This window comes from Palaemon carinicauda, chromosome 21 (assembly GCF_036898095.1).
Source record: "Palaemon carinicauda isolate YSFRI2023 chromosome 21, ASM3689809v2, whole genome shotgun sequence".
Taxonomy (NCBI): domain Eukaryota; kingdom Metazoa; phylum Arthropoda; class Malacostraca; order Decapoda; family Palaemonidae; genus Palaemon; species Palaemon carinicauda.
Genome location: NC_090745.1, coordinates 109082895 through 109103709, shown reverse-complemented (window position 1 = coordinate 109103709; position 20815 = coordinate 109082895). Strand labels below are relative to the sequence as shown.

The following is a 20815-nucleotide window of genomic DNA, read 5'->3' as shown; positions in this document are numbered from 1 at the left end:
AGTGGTCCTAGAGCAGGGGAGAGAAGATTTCTTTGGTATCCTTGTTTTATTGAATTCCCTGTTCCAGTCTTACACAGAGTTCTTTGAGACAACACAGCACCTCCCCAAAAATGGTCTCTTCTTTCATCAAAACCTCTTTTTGAAAATAATGTGTGGTTTACAGAATTCCATTCTTTCCAGAATCATGATTACAGAGTATTTTATGTATCATATCTCATTAAGAAAAGAATTTGTTATTAGAAAACTGTACTGTACATTACATAACACCCTGTGCTGTATAACGTTAAGAAAGGACCCACGTACAGTACCTAATTTGCAATTCCATAAATACTTCCATTATCTACTTCTTATTACTAGATGCCATTTACTATCACCTCCTCACTATCATTTGCTACCTCTTCCTTATTATAAAGACAATATGAGTACAACCTGACCAAAGCATTTTCAACTAAAGCTTTCTGTATAGCCTTTTGATATACAATACACTGCGAAGCAGCTACTGAAAATGATAATCCTATAAACAATACCCTTGGGCAATTTTTTTTTATATCAACTAATTGGGTTACCTGTCGTCTGATGCTCCTGCCCCTTTCTTCACCTTCATAACTCATTTCATCACACCTAAGAACATAAGGTAAGTAAACCACAAATATGTGCTTATTTTCCCCTCAAGAAAGTGATGTAACATTTTTTACATATCTTTTTCAATAATGGTAATTAATCTTATCTTGTATACTGTACGGTTAAAAATTCAGATTATATAAACAGTATGGAAAAGCTCAATAGCTTCTTGCTGACAAATAATTTTTTGGCCTCTATAAATTTCAAGAAAAATTTTCACTTGGAAAGAGTGAACAAATTTTTTTTTTTTTTTAAAAGTCTAAATTTTTTTTGCTGGAAACAAACTACTGTATTTAAGAAAAATAATACAGTTATTCCTTTATCAAGAGTACATTTCCAGTAGGTTACCATGTTACAGAGAGGCACAAATGCAATTCAGTATTCGATTCCTCTTTCTAATTGGCTACTACAAAAATTAAAACAAAACCATACTCCCGACTATACAGAATAATTAGATTGACATTTATAATAACCTTTGTAATCACTTAAAATTTCCCAGACTGGAGTACTGTACTGTACTTGAAAAATTGAACTTATCAAAATCTTGTTCTAGTAATAAAAATTTCCAGCGCAAAAAGAGAACCAAAATAAATATGGGTTGATGCATCATTTATTTCAACAATAAAACTGGATAAATTTTAATTTTATGAGAGCCAATTAATGTACTTGAATTCATTAAAGCTGTACTTTGATGTTCATTAACTGAATTACTTTTAATAGTTTACAGGCAGTGCAGTAACTAGTGAAGAGTTTTGAATTAGCATCAAGAACATTATAAAAAAAAGGGGACATTTTCTGGAGGGCTAAATATTACCTTAGGCCAAAAGCATATTTGTCAGACTAGAATCCAAAGCTTATTCAACCATTAGACAAAAGCTAATTATTCAAGTCGTCAGAAAATTAACAAGATTTTTCAATAATTATGATAAAGCAAAATGAAGAAATTAAGGGCGTTTATTAATCTGTACTAAAGGCAGTTCTGTCTCAAGAATAAAAAATCAAGATAACATGATGAATTAATTACTTGTCTTTCAGCTATCACACCATTTCCATACATTTATCATGTATGGTAATAATATAATAAAATATGTATAACGCTGAAGTATACTGCTTATTAATATAGAAATAGCAGTGAATTCTGCATACAGTATGAAAGCATTGCCATATAAAATGATTGTTATTACAAAGCAAATCTAAACTATATCAACAGGGATAATAACGCTAAATTAGATAAAATCTCGCATTGAATACGTTGTAGCGTCAGGTATTTTTGCACAAAAGAGGGAAATGAAAAGTACCACAAGCTCATATTTCAATAGAGTACTGTTGTGTTAAATAAGTAAGTCAAGGTAAAATTTAATCAAATCTACAAGCTATTAAAATGTTTGAACAAAAGTATGGTACAGTACAACTAATATTCCAAAGGTAATATGTACTGCAACTGAAAAATACACATTTCTGACTTCCCAAGGGCTTGAAAGTTCTCTCAATTGCACACGCACCAAAAAAAAAAAAAAAAAAAAAAAAAAAAAAAAAAAAAAAAAAAAAAACAGTAGAAGTGTCTGCATTCAACCACATACTAAATTTTTATTCAGATCTATTACTTCTTGGTCAAGGTTGAATTTTGCATACTGTACTTTGAAACTAAATATGCTGAAGTTGAATCCTCTAATTTGGAACTGTAAATCCTCAAAACTATGCCTATCTTGTCTACTTTTTAGGTTGAGGTTGGTTCCCTCAAGTACAAAAAGACTTTGACTACAAAGTTGATACTGTATTTTATCAATAAATAAAAAAAAAACAATGATGTTTAACTAGCTTCTATACATTTTTTCTTCAAGGCTTACCAAGATAAAAATTTCAATTTCAAATTATGATAAAACATTTGTATTTACCCATATTTATTTACCCTCTCTTCATTCTAGGAGTGACTAATCAATGTTACCCATCAAGTACATGGGTTAAATAAGTATGACAAATTTGAAGACAATATAAAACTACTCAAAGTGACATTTATAAAAGCAGAATGCCAAAATCCAGTAGTAAGTTTGATTACTTTATTTTTCATTATCATATATGTGTTTAAGTCTACGATTCATTAGAGAAGAGTTAGAGAGTTCACTTAAACTAGTCACTATACAAAATATGGGGTTTTCACTGCCTTTTCAACAACCACAGTACCATTGATGCCTAAAAGAGAAGGGATCTACCCTATTCTAAAATTTATATCTTGTTCGTATGATTTGGAATGAATAGTGCAGAGTTGTTTTTGTTAAGATGGAAGAATTGGAAAAAAGTCTGTAGAGTACTATGCGACAGGAAAATAGAAGTTAAGTTGAAAGGTAAAGTACACAGGACAGTTGTGAGACCGGCGGCAATGATGTATGGAGCGGAGACGAGGGCAATAAAGAAGACAGAAGAGAAGAAATGTGGCAGAGATGAGAATGTTGAGATGGATGTGTAGTGACAAGAAGAGATAAGATACGGAATGAGGTAATTAGGGGTACCACAGGAGTTAGAGAACTATCAGATAAGATCCAAGAAAGTAGACTGAGGTGGTATGGTCATGTCATGGGAAGAGATGAACAGTATATTGGGAGGATATTGGGAGGAGAGTGATGGAAATAGAGGTATAGGAAACGAGGAGAGGGAGACCAAACTGAAGGTGGATGGACTGGGTCAAGGATGACCTTCAATCAAAGGGATTAACCGGTGATGAAGTGTGGAACAGAGGTAGATGGAGAATGCTGGCCAGGAACATCAACCCCACATAGGGGTGGGAAGGGATGCAGACAAAGAAGAAGAGAAAGCCTTCGTGGTACACCAATGCCTTGTTCGATTAAGAGTATATACTGATGCAGTATATCCTACAACAGAAAAATTTTGAAGTAATGAACAAATTCCATACCGGTAATGTGTTCTTTTGTGTGCCTTATCATACTATGCGTTCATGATGTTTATGGGATACTGTATACATGAATGATACAAAACTATATGAATTTTCTTTAATCATTTTACTGTGTGATAAAACAAATATGTAGTGTTACCAATCATATTGATTTAAATGCATTTGTCCCACTTTAAATGTCTGAAATTATGGCTTATTGCCTAAAATGTTGTTAAATATTATATACGTAAAGCTAAATTTTGATTTCTGAAATCTGACCAATTTTGAGAGATCATTAGGTATTCTAAAATTTATATCTTATTGGTGGATGATTCATTGTTCTAGACAAATTGATTCAGGTACTTCTCTTTTACAGTTTAGTAATTATTTTGGACTAAATTTATCTGTCACATTTGTCACAAAATTTGTGATATACAGTGGTTGTTAGTTTCACTGTGATTTTGTGATCACAAAAATCTGTATGTGTGATTGTGATGTACATACTGTATATTAATTATATATTACTGTAAGTCTATATTTAAGTGTAGAACAATTACTTCATTAAACTTTAAGCAATCTTTCACTGGACAATGACTTATAAGAGTATGAATATATTTACTCTAAAAATTGAAATTTTGATGATAAAGTTATTTCTATGAATCTTACCTGATGTTCATATTGGTTTCATCTATGGAAGCTTGGTAGGTTGACATTACACCATGAAAATTAAAATACTTCCTTTTTTTCTTTCCTTCCAATATCCCGATGCCTTTACTAAATAAGAGAGACAAACTAGCATCTACCGACAATAAAATGCTGCGCATATCATATGCATGTCGTACAGTCTTCTTTAGTCTGCAAGTTGACATGGTAAAAAGACATGTGCTTTACATTGTCAGGGTTTTTCAATATTTTCATTTTTCTCAGCGGTTTAAAAGATGTCTTTACCAGGAATTTTTAGCAATTGATGTGTGAATTGTGCAAGGGAATGATTTTTTAGGTGATCATAATCCACATTATCCACATTCTCTGTCTCTCATGTCAGGGACCATTTTGTGATTTAGAAATTGTTGAGAGGAATACAAGGGGTTCATTATTCCTCTTTGGAATGCATGTTTAATGGTTGCTGATCACATTAAAACTTTAAGCATAAAAGGGAGCTTACTCTCAGTTCAAGGGGAAATATAGAAAAGAATAGGCTAGTAGATTAGAGAGTGGATGATGACAATAATGCCACTCTAGCCTTTGACTCGGCTACAGTCCTAACTACAGTATAGTAATTTTGATAGTCATGAGCTTATGAAATTTTAACATCTTTCATTGCGTTTGTGGTCTCAGAAGGCCAATAAGTTATCAATCAAAAGTAAAATTTCAGGCCTAACATACCCTATTTCAAACCATAACCTAATACCTAAGTGATGGTTTTCATTGCAGCATTAAGTAAGGGTCCCAATGGTACCATTCACATCCCAGATTCATAATCTGCTAGCAGAGCCCCAAATTCTTTTACTTTAAACTACTCTCCTGCAAAATCCTTGTATTCCTGCATTCTAGCTGCTATTTTAGACAACTTGATTGTGATAGAAAAGACAGAGACTGTATCCTTATCTCCCTCTTGCTGAAGCAAGTGCCTCTAAACAACTGCTTATTCCATACATGCCAAGATGGTAGTCTGATCATTACATCACTCCTCCCAAAGTAAGCACCCCTTTACCTCTTATTAACTTCACTAAAATCAAAGATTTTGTGAAGGGTATGTTTTCATCATGGTCGTCGTTAGTATGTTTGTAAGCAACTTTACAAAAAAACTACGGTACCAATTTTGACCAGGCATGGTACAGTAGGCATGTTGGGCATGACCCAAGGATGAATCTAACATTTTGGATAAGTACATCGAAGTAAAAGTCAGCAGCAATACTTTGAAAAGAATTGCATTGTTCAGTAAATGGCAAATATTTAGTTTATTTTTTGTTTGTGAACAAAATTACGCAGGAACTACATCAACAAAACTTGGGGGAGATGTGGGGTATAACCAAGGACAATTCCACTAGATTTGGAAGAAAATACATTGAAGTACAAGTATGCAGGGAAGATATAACTGTGGATGGTGTGACAAATCGTATGATTACTCAAAAGACCAAAATGTTTTTGGCAACCTCTATCCAAGAAGGTAGTATCTTTCACTATTATTGTTTGGTCAAGAAAGCTCGCAAATAATTTGTTCAAAATTTAGAGTTAATGGAGTATCAAATCTGTATTTGCTACACAATCTTATTGTTGGGTTTAAAGTCATACTGTAGTGGCTGTTGGGGATATATCTTTCAAGATCAAGAATAGAATTTGTTAGTTTCGTAAAATTATCCTTAGGAGTCGCAACTTGCAACCTAGCAACCTTTTAAATTCAATTAATTCCGTTTTGTAAAATTATAAGTGTTGTTCCATGGTAAGTAGGCTTTTTGTCATATAAATGGAGGGTAAAGTAATATTTACAAATGCCAATCTGGAGTTCAAGTACCAAAGTATCTAGTCTACAGTCGAGTCTAGGATGATATTTAATTGATTATAAAAATCTAAATGCTTCACTGGCTATTTACCATCACTTAAGTATGAGAGTTGGCAACATGGCCATCCTCCTTACTGAATAGTGGCGTCATGAGAATTGGGAATTATTGTCGGCAGAAGATAGTTGGTCTCATTACTATAATAGAGGCTTTTGTATATTGGATGGAAAGAAAACCGAAAATTTTTACATTTTTGAGGGGCAACGTTGAAACACACAGCTTCTAAAGACAAAAGAAATATGAGCATAGTTAAATACATAAACTAATATCTACTTATCACTGATATTATCATATTTGTAGATTTACAAGGAGTGTATGATTTGCTATTACAATAAACTAATCAGCTTTTTTCCATTACTTCCCTTTTACTGTATGTTCCTATAATCAGGATTTAAAAGCACTTTAGACAAAATATCAAAATCGTCTTCCCTCATAATGAAGAGTTTTGGAATCCATCATCATGATCATCATCTCCCTTTACACATTTAAGTTGACCAGCCACCATGTACTGTATGTTTTCATCATACTAAAATTTTTCATCATTCAGACCAATACAGGTACAATTTTTATTTATTTTTTTTTTCAACCCTATAATATACAGTACACTGTTATGAAAATTATAATTTGATAATTCATTTATATATAAATTTTTCGTCGGAACAGAATTTATAAAACAAATAAAACAAAAATACTTGAACTATTTAAACTTGCAGTATTTTATAAAAATAAAATGTTCTAACCCAAAAGTAACCTTTCTATTTTTTCATACGAGATTTGTTTATAGCATAGGATAATAATTATCATAGATCTAATGAATTATATTATGAAAAATATGTTTTAGAGTTCTGAGCATCCAAAGATTTTTTGTCTAAGCAATTTTAGTTTCCCTTTTCAATAAAATCACAACTATGATGTAATTCTAACTGGGTTATGTATTCCACCCAGTACTGTATGCCATGATGCATACGAGTTAGATTCTCAATTCATCTTTTTCATGCTAAATGAAGATAAGTCTTCTTTTTATTGCTTTAGGCATGACTATTAAAATTATAAAATAGGGGAAACCTTTAAAAAAAAACGTAGAACAACTATGTTCACGGGAGTAAACAAAGGGACATAATTACTCTCACGTATCTGTGAGGAAACTGAAGTGTTCAAAGTGATCATTCAAGGCACACTCACTCAAGTAAACTGTATCGTAATTTTATAAAGGTTGGTAACTGTTTCAGGTGTGTATGGCTGTCAGAAATATGAGGAAAAAATTCAATTTCTGTACTACATATACCAAAATGGCCATGCAAATGATATCAAACTTACAAATGCAAACAACTTAGGATGACATCGTACAGAAACGAAAAACAAAAAAGAGCTGTACCTTTGTTATCTGTAAAGATAATTGATTTATTTTTCAAAGTCTGAAAATTACTTCATGATACATCATGGCGGCTGGTCCCATTAAGGAATTTCCTTGGAAAATCATTACTCTGGTTTCTGAACTGATCAAGGATAGTTGTAGAATTCTATAAATATTTGTTTAGGTATTCTTATTACTGTACTGTAATGCATTTTAGAGACTTTGACAGGCATAAAAGATAAATACTTGAAATAGCATGGAATATACAGTGCAGTACATTCACAATGGAAATCTTAAATTGCTTTTACAGTATCATTCTTATTTTTTTCAATTCAACTAAATATGAGTATTTTACATACAGTACATTAGAACATATTTTAGAACCGTCAAAATGTGGAAAAATGCAGGATAATATTATTGGATTACATTTTTGTACTTGGTCAAATGGCTTGCGACTGGGATGCCATTCAAATCCAAGGATAACATAAAGAATACTGGTAACTTTAATAATTTTCTTGTTCTCCGCTCTTGAGCAGTGACCACATTTAAAACTAATATAAAATTTTCATTACCAGTTTAGTTAAAAATAAAACCCCCTAAAAATGACAGTAAAGTGCCTGTATTTGCAACCCTCGACAGGTCAGTTACGTATTAATAAGCTTCTTTTTAAAGATGAATATCGAGGCAAAAATCATGCCAATTACAGTACTGTGAATTTCTATGGGTAAGAGTAAGGATTTATAAGAAAAGAATTATTAAACAAATTTTCAAGTAGGATGATCTATACTGTACAATGGTACACACTTCATGATATGGCCCCATGCAATGGATTAACTCTATATTGTACTGTACCTTCATTAGATAAATTTTTCTATAGCAAGACGACTCCTACGCCCTAAAATATTATATGACCTACATCTTTTAATTTCCAAATTTGTTTCATTACTACACAATACAGTATAACTATTAGTTCTCCTAAGCTTTAAATCTCACCTCATGCTCTATGAACATCAAGAATATCTTAAAATCTACAATAACTAAATAAATAGCTTCTAGCATGCATTTCATCCTTGGTTTTATCTGTGCTTTCTATTACCATCTAAGTTCTGGAACATTAACTGACCCTATTCTATAAAATGCTCCTAATCTGTCAGGGAATGAACAATTTCTAAATTACTTTACCAAATCTTTTGGAATGGAACCGAAGTAATACTTGAAAACTGAAGCAATTTCTGGAGATCTTTCTTTTCTGGAAGTCTTGAGGATTGCATGATTTGCCTAAAGTAACGACCTAACCATACGATCACTTGCTGTAGAGTTGTTATGCTGGTCATTACAATCATTTGCAGTACAGTACACTAAATTACATCAACCTTGCTTGCGTGTTGGATCACTGTCAACACTGGAGGTATTAAGGGATAAATTATAGAAATAAATACTCTACTTAGTCACTCCATTCATTCCAAGCTAATTTTAATACATTAATCTAGCATACTTCAACAGAACTCATTACCTATATGAGATTTGTTACACAGTACATATATACTGTACATCTCGGGTATGGTATACTGTTACAGTATACTGTACGTTTAAAACTATTTTTTACATTTGGAGAGCATTACTCAAGGTCCTACAAAAGCCCAGGAAATATAGTGGTGAATTACATTTTTATTACCTGCCATCTCTTCTGTAGAGTGTGTCATCTACAGTATCCCCACGACTAAGAGACTGTGTACGCCGTTGCTGACTGAATGAAAAATATAACTTCTACAAATCCGGGTTCTTTTATCACATCACCGAAATGTATATTTGTTAAAATAATAACCACAGAAGCTTAAAGGTTCATTAAATCACAACAGTGTAAAGTGCTGTACTTAATAAGTGTCAGTATAGCCCTCTTACAAGCTGAACTTGGTAGACAAAGACATGGAAAAGAGTTGCATCATTACAAAAACTGAACATGAAGGAAAGATAAGAAATATAACTTGTATATTGAGCATTAAAAAAATCTTTTAAGGAAAATTAAATCATGATTTAAACAAACATGTTTCCAACTCTAAATAATATTTCTTCTGATTGTATAATGCATAATTAGTTGAAAATTTATCAATTTAAAATTTGGTAATATGCATGCAAACTGTGATGAACTCAAAAATAAAAAATGACTAAGACTGTCATATGATTTTATGTAGAAATTTCTATTGATCTATTATGAACCCATTGCATTGTAACAAAAGATGGACATTTTGAAAATGAAATAAACCTATAACACAAAGCAATTATTATAATAATTTCAGAAGGAGAATTTTAGTTGGTTGAGCAAAATTTCAGTCATACTCTAGACCATGGTTACAACCAACTTGATTAGAATAACCAAAATTAAATAATAATCACAAGAAAAGGAGATGAAAAGAAATACTGAAAATAGGTTATGATGGGTACAAATAAACTATCTAAGTTAATAGAAAACTTCTTACAGATCTTTATGGCTTTCCTAATGAATACTATTTACCTTTGCAGAGAAATTATGATTGCAGTACACACAAACATACGTTGCCTTGAAATTATTAAGGGACTGCTTTCAATATTTCTACTCTAAATTTTTCAAATAAAATAATATTCAAGAAAATATTGTTACATATTGGCTATATCACTAAAACAATGAATAAAAAGATATCTTGTAAAGAGATTGAGAAGATCATGCCTTCCACTTGAACAATAAGAGCTTACCAAGCGAATTACCATAATTTTATTACTATGATCCAATAATAAAAGTTAATAAGATCCAAAATCAAGGGAAAAGTTTCCAGAAAAAAAAAATAAGTTAAATTCTGGATGTGAACCTAACAAAGAATGAAGATTAGAATAGTTATTCTTTGCATAATTTTTAGGAGACATGCAAATTAATATTACATAAAGCAGAAAACCTATAAAGAAAAAAAATTAAATACAGAGTTGAGCAAGTTTGTCCCTATACAGTCCATGTTCTGTTAGTGTGTGTGATTTTATATGGTTGCTAACTGGAATGCAAAACTATACTTGGCTACATTGTTTTTGGCAATGACTCCAACTCCAAAGATTAAGAAACGGATGAAGCTGGGAGTTGTGATATGCTGCCTACCAATATAAACCAATAACTTAAATCCTTAAATTAAGATTCAAAATAACCAAAATAGTATCTCTCACCTTTTCTGCTTCTGAAATCTTCGAACTTCTTTCAAAATATTCCTTATGGTAGGTGAATACCGTATCTGGAACTGAGACTGAAAAAAAAGGCAACAGTATTAATAGTAGTGATTAAAAATAGTCATAAGATTTTTTCATTACTATAAAGCAGGATTTTCTTTAAAAAGACCAGAAAGCATTTAACATTGCTCACATTCGAAAGAGTTTTGTAAGCAATACAAGCTAGCTGTATCCAAGCCACTAGGTTTTCAATGTTCTAAATAAACCCACTTGAAATCAAGCGGATTTCCACGCTATCCTTCTATAGCAAACAGATCATCTCTCATATAGTATATATTGTTTGATTACTTATCTTTATTTCCTCCTTTAACTTTCGATATAACTATGATGAATGCCACTGCTTTAACCTTGTTCTATTTCATGTGTAAATTACAAAAGTGTAAACCTTAACTGGACTCAAATTTTACAGCTCCAGACTCCCTCAGTTTAACCTAGTACTCCAGTAGGGATTTACAATTTTAATGCAAACAATCAAGATTCTAGCCCTATGCTAATAGCCTCTTTGAATTACAAGATAAAATAAATCAGATATAAAACCATATATCTAATCTACTTATAATTCCATATAAGAATAATATCCTTGTGACATCAAAGATGTAAACCAAAAGGAATTTTAAACCAAAAGGTAAAAAATCCATTTATGACTACAAAGACTTTTTATGCTAAACAAAACACTAAAAGCAATAGGCTATTTGATAAAGATACTTTGATAAAAACATTGACAACTCTATACATACTTAATGAAATCTCATTTACAGTCTGAATCAAAATTTAGCTTACACTAAACACTCATGAATGAGGCTCTCTCTCTATACTGTGAAAGTAATGATCTGCGAGTGTTTCCCGACTACCACATCTATATAACAGCATAGCTATAGGAAAGGAAAGCATTTTACAACATTGCCCTAATAAATGCATCTTATAAATAGCAAAACTTACCAGCATCTAGCCTAATTCCTAGAAATATTTTGACAAGCTCTCCTAACAATACTAATTCATTTCATAATGAAATAACTTTTATTTCTATAAGTTTGAAATGTAAAATGATTGAAAATGTTTAAGAAAGAATTGATTGCTAGCCTGTTGAAATATAACAACTCCAAGAAAAAATCACACGAGAATATACAGCATTATAATAAAATATATGATGGCAGTAACAGGTCAATTGTATAAGTGATTCAAAGAATAAGTGACAGCTCTTAGAACTATATCAAATATTCTTGTTATAAAAAAAAGAATTTAAAACTTTTAGCATACTAAATGCCCTTTAATCCAGAATGTTACTACTGTATCAATTTTTACATTATACTCTACTGAATGAATAATTTAAGCCTACCCTACATTTACCAGTATCCAAAAATTTCCAGGGCCAAATATGGTTAGATCAGTCGCAAAACAAGGTAAAATATTTCCAGTTTTTTATCAGGAAAATGGAAATTACATAATATTACTTAAGACTTTTAATTCTAATTGATAGCATTTGCCTCCTAAATGACATTTAAGAAAAATTAGCAAATACTATATTGTAAAAACAGCCAGCCCATTAGCCTAACCAAATAAAAGATATCGTAATTTCGTCTCAAGCCCAATATGAAATGATCATTGTCAATATCTTAAAAATAATGAAAATAAAAATTTGTGAGAGTTCTTTATTCATACTGATTCATCCATTCCTGTAAACAACAATCTTGACAGTCGAGTCTTTATTCATACTGATTCATCCATTCCTGTAAACAACAATCTTGACAGTCGAGTCACCACAACTATCTCCATTACTGTATAAACATAAGACATTTAAAATTCTAAACATTAATTTATTGGCTTTATTTCCTTATTTAATATACTGATCCTGCCAATTTCACAGCTCCAACGCAAGGAAACTAATCTTCGTTAATTGATGAATTCGATTTTTACTTCTTACAACCATTAATAAGACTTGGATGGCACCCTTTACTATTTTATTATTTCTACACTGTAGTTTCTGATTTAGATCAATATATACCTTAATGTAAGAATGAAATTTATGCCCTTGCATGGAGCAATACTTATATAAAGTATTTCAATGTGCAATGAGTATTTTGCCCTGAAAGACTGGACTTGACTATTGGGAGTGCAATAAAAAAAAAGTATCATCAGTTATAGTAATCAAAAGTTTAATTAGAAGGCTACATGCACTTTTTTAAATGAGAATATGGTACTGATTAGTGCATGCTATTACTCATGTCATGTTAAATACGTATCACACTAGTAGTGCTGGCCAATTCTGTTTGGGCATAGGCATGTACAGTATTTTCTTAATCAAAAGAAGTGTACAGCATAATATTTTCTTTATCAAAAGAAAGGTGAAATATGATGGTGTTGAAAACTCTCCAGTTACCGTGTCTTCCTTCTACTCGGGTACTCCACCTTCCTGGTTACCCTCCACTTTTCCTTAATATCTTAAGACAATTATTTTGAAGGTTAAATTTTGTAGGTTACGACAAACTATTACCAAATAGCATTAGTTTAATTTATTTTTCTGCTTAATTTCTGTGATCATACTGTAACTACCAATCTGGGTGGTTGTCTAACTAGAAATGCATGAATATTATGTATACATACATGCACATTCATGCATGTACATTATGTATACATATGCATGTGCGTAATCATATAAAGTATACATGCATGCTGTTTCTGCATCCCTTGAATGCTCTACTGTACTGTATGACCTTTGAACTCAAAGTTTCAATACATAATTACCATTGATTAGATCTTATACACAATTTAAATACCCTGTAACATATACACAACAGAAATTTATGCAAATTCAGAGGTCAATGTAATAAAGCAAAAGAGTTGTAAAATATGTATCATATTAAGTGTACAATGCATCAGTTACGAAGTTGAGAATCCCTTATCCGGCATTCCTCTGACCAGAAGAGTTTAAAGATTTCAGATTATTTTTTATTTTGGAATATGGAATATCCCCATGATAAAGGACTCGGAAATCTTTGATTTCATTCCGATGGAAATTACATAATATTTCTATTGATTTGGACGTTCTGAAATAAAAGTTTGTATACAAAGTACAGTATATAATTACTTGCTATGGGTTTTTTTTGGAGTTAAAAGTCTTAAATTTATGTAAACAAGCCGATGAATACGTAAATGTACTTTTTATTTTCCTCTGGTTTTTCAAAACAACATGCATTATCATCCTTTCGTCATCTACTATGTGGTTTTAGATTAGATTAATGGCTCTAGTTACATTGCTAACATATCTATCTATGAAATACAGTAGATATTCTGAGCAGATCTTGACAGCAGATGGCCCAGATTGGCAGATTATTTGCCCTATCACCAGAAAATGGGCATTAAGAGACATCGCAGAAAGCTTGAACTTTCTTACACACATGCTAGATCACGGTAAAAGTATGGAGAGTGTAAAATTATAGTTATTTCTACACAAATACAAACCTTTGTCATTTATATAGGTTTACTCCTAAGTAATTTAGTTACGACCAGAAGTAAGAAGTTATAAAATCTTTATAACATTGCATGGTTACCTGCTATCCCACCAACACTGGAAAGGGGAAGCAAAGTCAGGGACTCCAATCATCTTCTGGTTGCCGTAGCAGGAAGAAGTATTTGTGACCACTCCACGTTGTGCTTTACACTTGCGATTGCGCTGTGCTTTACGCTTTTCCTTTTTGCATTGTGTGCAAGAGATTATGAGTACGTACTGTACTGTTGAAGGTAGTATGAGGACTTGTCCTGGTCTTGATGGGTATTCGTGTGGCCCCTTCATGAGCCGGGTCGAGGTTGATTCCTATTCTGTTTGCCCAAGTTGTCAAGGTAAGTGCTGTACCTCCTCTTCTACTTGAGATTTTTGCAGAGAATGGCTGCCTTCTCAGTGGTAAAGATATAATGCAAAGCATTAAGAGGACAGCCAAAAATGATCGTTCACCATTTGCTGCTTCCTCCTCTGGGGGCAAGAAACAAACTTTTGTTTGCAGGTCATGATAGCTTTAATTCAGATCCATTCTTTTTGGACTTTCCAGAGACCCCTGAGCTCAAAAATGACAGTCATCCTTTTCAGAGTATGGAAGTGATTGAAATAGGGTTTCCTATGGGACTGTGAATCCGAGATCACACAGTGATACTGATCCTGTGGCTTCAAAACCTTGTACAACCAGATTTTGAGAACCTTAACAGATCCCTATCTCCAACGAGCATACTTGGTCCAGGCGGCCAAATTTTTCTTTCAGATATTGGCAATCTGGGCAATTTTTTGGATTTACAGGTAAAAATCTTGCTTAAAATGCCATCTCAAACACCACTTCGAGTGGCAGCAGACCACCCTATCTCTACAGGTACAGAATCATCATTGCTGGAAAGATTCTATTACAGTATTCTCCATTACGAGCTTGAAGTATGCCTGGCCCTCCAATGTAGAAAGGCACCAAATTAAAGTCTTCTCGACAGAAAGAAGCTAATGGGTCTCCTAAGAAAGCTTCATCATTTTTGGTTTCAGATGATTTACAGATGTCCAATGTGGTGGCCTCTAATTATTCTAAATTACAAGTTCGATCTCTACGAGCAGAGGCGGATGCATGTTTTGGCCCACAGATACACAAAGGTAGGATAAAAAAAGTTGCTACATGCTATCCAAGTGCATACTAACTAAAGGATCCCAGCTTCCCGACAGGTACATTAATCTTCATCTTTCAAGCAGTCTCAGCAGGGTTGTCTCTTGCTACCAGAACCACTCAATGCTCAAACATCCAAGAGACATGACCAGCTTTCTTCTTTTCGTCGCCGAGGACATTTCTTAGGATGATGTAGCAGAGGTCCTCAAGGATCCCATTAAGGAGTACAGATCCCCTGACATACCATCAGTAGGGTTATGCCTGCAAAATCATTAAAACGAGGTGGCAGTTCTTTGGGGCAGATCCCGAGCCGTAGAATGAATTGAATTGAATATGGGATTTAGGCATTAAGCCAAGCACTGGGGCATCAAAGGCCATTCAGCGCTATATAACTAAAATCATTCAATCATATCTGTACACTCACAACATTTAGTATCATTTTAACCTTTAATACAAATCGTAACACTTTCATACAATAAAATCTAAATGTGAAATAAATAGGGATTAAAAGGGTAAAATAAATAAATAAATTAATAAAATCAATTATAGCTCGTAATATAACCCAATACTTTGTATAAATTTTCTCAAGTTCAGGGTATTACAGTTTTCCCCCAGTATATCTCTTAACGGTTTGTCCTGGAGTAAATGTGTCCTCCTCTGGAGATTAAAAACAGGACAATCGACTAAAATATGTTTAACATCCATTGTCACTTGACAGGTATTACAAAGAGGGGCCTGTCTCCCTTCCCCACTCTTCATTAAATAATTGTGCGTTGCATGTGTATGGCCAATACGCAGCCTAGTTAAAATAATGGTATCCCTTCTACTTGTAGAATTACAAGATGACCATTTATCCACCAATGGGTGGATTTGTTTCAATTTTGTATTGGTGGTCCGTTCAGACCATCGAGCTTGCCACTTATTTTTACAGTAAAGATGAATCTCACTTCTAAGATCTTTGTAAGGAATACTCAAGGGGGATGGATTACTTAGCCCTGAAGCTTCCTTTGCTGCCTTATCTACTTGTTCATTCCCATCCACCCCAACATGGGCAGGGACCCAACAGAAGTGAACACTGATACTCTTCCTAGACTGCAGAAGTACTAACCAGTCCTGCACCTCTTGTACTAGATGATGGCCTGGCATAATTTGTTTTAATGAGAGTAAAACACTATTGGAATCCGTAAAAATTGTATAAAAACTATTTTGGTTGCCATTTTTAAAAATATGTTGGACTGCGAGAATTATTGCGTACAGCTCAGCAGTAAAAATTGAACAAGAGGATGGGAGTTTCCTTCTAATAACAATATCCCCCACCACAGCTGCACTTCCAACTCCTGCAGCCGATTTGGAGCCATCTGTAAAAACATGTTTCCCATGATGTTGAGCAGCATGATTTAAAAACTCACTTTTCATTACCCTACTAGGTAAGGTATTTTTCCCTCCTGCCGTAAAACATACTTTAACAGGTGGATTACACCAAGGAGGAGACTTGGGATATCCTACTTCTGCTATCTGTGCTGTTAACAAGCCTACTTCTCTAGCATCATTTTTCAGCTGTACTTCCAAAGGCTTAGGCACTCTAGATCTGTTAGGAGCCCGATCTAAAGGCGCCCTAACATATTTACAGTTAGGATTGTTTCTCACAGCAAGGGACCTAGCTAAAAACCTCAAACTCAACTCCTCTCTGCGAATGGAAAGGGGAGGTATGCCAGAATCAACATAGAGACTGTCAATGGGAGATGTTCTGTAAGCACCTGTGCAGATGCGAAGCCCAGCATTGTGAACAATATCAAGTTTTCCAAGTAAAGTCTTTGTAGCTGACCCATATATTTGGCATGCATAGTCTAACTTGCTCAGACACAAAGATGTATAAATTCTAAGCAAAGTTGTTCTATCAGCACCCCAATCAAAATGCGATATCACTTTCTGAATGTTCAGTGACTTCTTAACCCTGATAGATAGGTCATTTATATGGGGACCAAATGTCATTTTCTTGTCGAAAATGACTCCAAGAAACTTGACACTATCCTCATATGGCAAAATACAATCATTTAAGAAAAGGGTGGGGATCTCTTCCCTTTTACGAGTACGAGTAAAGCGAATGGCTTTGGTCTTCTGAGGAGAAAACATGAATCCGCGAGAATTTGCCCATGCGGAAGCAGCATTTATTGCAATTTGAAGATTTTGGCATGCTTGTAGTGCAGATGATCCACTACAATAAATTGCAAAGTCATCGACAAATAGTGATCCTTGTATGCCAGGAGGTATGTGACTAATGAGACTATTAATTGCAACAGCAAACAAGGTCACACTCAATACGCTGCCTTGGGGGACACCTTCTTCTTGCATGTAGGATGAAGATAGTTCTGACCCTACTCTCACTTTAATGGAGCGGTTTGATAAAAATTCTTCAATAAAAGAGAACATATGTCCTCCTATACCCCACGAGGCCAATTGCTTTAAAATACCACCCCTCCAGGTGGTGTCATATGCCTTTTCGAGGTCAAAAAAGACACCCACCACCTGGTTTTGGTTAGAAAAAGCATTTGAAATTTCCCTTGATAACATCAGCAAAGGGTCCAGAGTACTTCGGTTCTTCCTGAAACCAAACTGTCTGTTAGATAAAAGATTTTTTGATTCTAGATACCACACAAGTCTGTTGTTGATCATTCTCTCAAATAGTTTGCATATGCAACTGGTCAAGGATATGGGCCTATAACTAGATGGCAGTTCTGGGTCTTTACCAGACTTGTGGCCTGGAATTACAATTGAAGTATGCCAGGAATCAGGAGATGTATGGGAAGCCCATAGACCATTAAAGGTTTCTAATAAAAATTCCTTGGTATCCACTGGAAGATGTGATATCATTTCATACCGGATGCCATCCTCACCTGGGGCAGTTAAAGAAGAGCTGGAGATAGCATTTTGCATCTCCTCCATACTAAAAGGCAGGTTAAAAGCTTCAGTATTTGAAGAAGCAGGAGGAACAACAGATGTTGATGCTCTAATTTGTTGAAATGCTGGGGAATAGTTGTCAGCACTTGATACATGAGCAAAGTGCTTAGCAAGAACCTCTGCTACATCTTTGGGGTCAGATATATATCTATTATTTTCCCTTAATATTGGTAGAGGCTTAGGGACGAATTTACCTTGAAGTTTTCTAATCTTGTCCCATATTTCCTTTGAAGGAGTTTTGGTATTAATATTAGATATATATTTCTTCCAAGATGCTCTCTTTGCTTTTTTAAAAATTCTTTTTTGTTTGGCACAGGCTCTGAGATATGCTATTCTATCTGCTAAATAGTTTGTCCTCAAGTATCTTCTGAAGCAAGTTCGGGTCACTTTTCTTGCGTTGGCACATTCTTTACTCCACCAAGGAACTACAGAGCGATGAGGTAAACCGCATGTTTTAGGTATAAACTTGCTAGCATTATCATCAATAATATTTTCAAGATGTTGATAGGCATGCACTGGAGATGTAAATTCATCATATTCTTTATCAGTGTGTGAACAGTTTTCATAAGCTGCCCAGTCTGCCTCATCTATCTTCCATTTTGGTGGATACTGAGAAGGAAGATTATGGACATAATTTAACATTATTGGCCAATGGTCACAGCCATGTAGGTGTTCATTTACTGACCAAAGGTAGTCCAATCGAATGGATGAGGAACAGATTGACAAATCAATGGCTGATGTAGAGTTGTGGAATACATCATACCTAGTTGGAGAACCATCATTCATTAGTATTACATCATTGTTGTCGATTAATTCTTCAACAAGATTACCCCATCTATCGCACACATTTCCACCCCATAAAGTATGCTTTGCATTAAAATCACCCATTAAAATAAAAGGGGCAGGAAGCTGATTGATCAAGTCTTGGAGGTCAGAAAGTCTAAGCCTTCTTGGATTACCAGCATGATCTAAGAGGAAAAGTTCTAAGGATGGTTCAATATATAGCGAGCATAAAGTAATTTTTTTCCCGATATGAGTTCTAACTGCACATGCCTGTAGTGGTGTATTGAGTGGGATTGTTTCAAATTTTACAGATTTGTGAATAATAAAACCTGTACCACCTTGAGCTCTTGCAGCTTGCAAAGGAGGGGATCTACAAAAATGATAATTGAGTCCAGGATTAAATGGTTTGTCACTGATCTTGGTTTCCTGTAGGCAAATTACCTTCGTGTCTGAGTCCCTGGTTAAAGTTTTTATTTGCTCAATGCTAGTACTTAGACCTCTGCAATTCCACTGGATGATAGACATTATCTTTTGTTATTATTTTTCTTTGTCTCATTTGTCTTTTGGGACTTTTCAGATGAAGCCATGTAAGGCCTGGAGATGGAAGGCTTTACTAGGCCACCACTCTTCTTTTCTTTCTTTCTAGGATCTTTATAAGAGTCAACCTTAGGATCATGAGCAGTAGGGCACTTACCTGACTTAGATGAAGGTGAGGATGATGGGGACCTTTTCCTCTTTGGAAGATCTTGTTTTCCAATCTCCATCAAATCAGGTAGAGATTCTGCCTGAGACAATACATTTAAGGTGGTGGAAGCCACATTGGCTTCCTTGGAGGATTGTGCTAGAACTTCAACAGTTCGAGCACTTAACCCAGAAGGCTGGGCTACTACCTCTAGGGGAGATGCTCCTATCGGTGACAATACTTTTGGTGTGTTGGACACCATATTGACCTCTTTGGAGGTTTGTGCTCTGGCTTTTATAGCCTGAGCACTTGACCCAGATGGCTGGGCTACTACCACTAAGGGAGATGCACCTGACGGGCCAGGTGCTGCCACTGGTCCCCCTGTGGTAGTAAGGGGCCGAGCCGTAGAAGCCCTCTGCTCAGGGTATTGCTTCCTATTCATGAGCTGTCGCCCCTCCTCTGACTCTAATTCGAACGAATCCCTCATTTTATCTAAAAAGATCACAGAAAAACCCATTACTGAAACAGGAAGTGTCTCGGATGCTTGTGAAGGATCACATAGAAGTAGTTTTAGTCAGGTCACCAGTCTTTTTCAGCAACCTATTTCTGGTGGAAAAGTTGACAGTGTTAAAGACTTGTCATAGACCTTTCCTGCTTGAACAGGTTTGTGCTCCAAACAAGGTTCAAGATGGAAACCGCATGGAGTGTTTTTCAGGCCATCGGAAAAGAAAGACTTCCTGCTGAACATAAACTTGGAAGATATTTATTTTCATATCTTTAGATCCCTGTCCATCACAGCTCACGAAAATACTTCATTCTTTTCAGAGACAAGATCTACCAATTCAAGGTGCAGTGCATTTGCCTGTTCACAGTTCCACAGGTATTCACCCATCTATTTTTCCTAGTCTCTGATTGATCTCGTATCATGGGGATAAGACTCCTGAGGTACCTGGACGACTGGCTTCTCTTGGCAGAATCAAGATCATGGCTCATACGCCACAGGGATCCCCATCTTGATTTTTGCAGAGAACTGGGAATCCATCTAAACCTATAGAAGTCCAACCTTGTCCCTCAGAGAAGTCTTCATTGCTT

At 34.5% G+C, this 20815-nt stretch overlaps 1 protein-coding gene across 9 annotated transcripts in view; it reads right to left on the bottom strand.

Annotated features, from left to right (window-relative positions):
• The window catches only part of Slob (Slowpoke binding protein), a 261375-nt gene that overhangs the window by 33238 nt on the left and 207322 nt on the right, over positions 1 to 20815 (bottom strand). For 4 of the 9 annotated variants that reach the window (XM_068345249.1, XM_068345250.1, XM_068345256.1 and 1 more), the window contains 2 exons: positions 10610 to 10680; positions 9099 to 9170 (listed from right to left, as the gene is read on the bottom strand). In XM_068345249.1, the coding sequence (XP_068201350.1) occupies positions 9099 to 9170; positions 10610 to 10680 (143 nt within the window). Of the gene's footprint in view, positions 1 to 566; positions 622 to 9098; positions 9171 to 10609; positions 10687 to 20815 lie in introns of all 9 variants that reach the window. The other 5 variants (XM_068345253.1, XM_068345255.1, XM_068345257.1 and 2 more) reach the window with 4 other exon arrangements.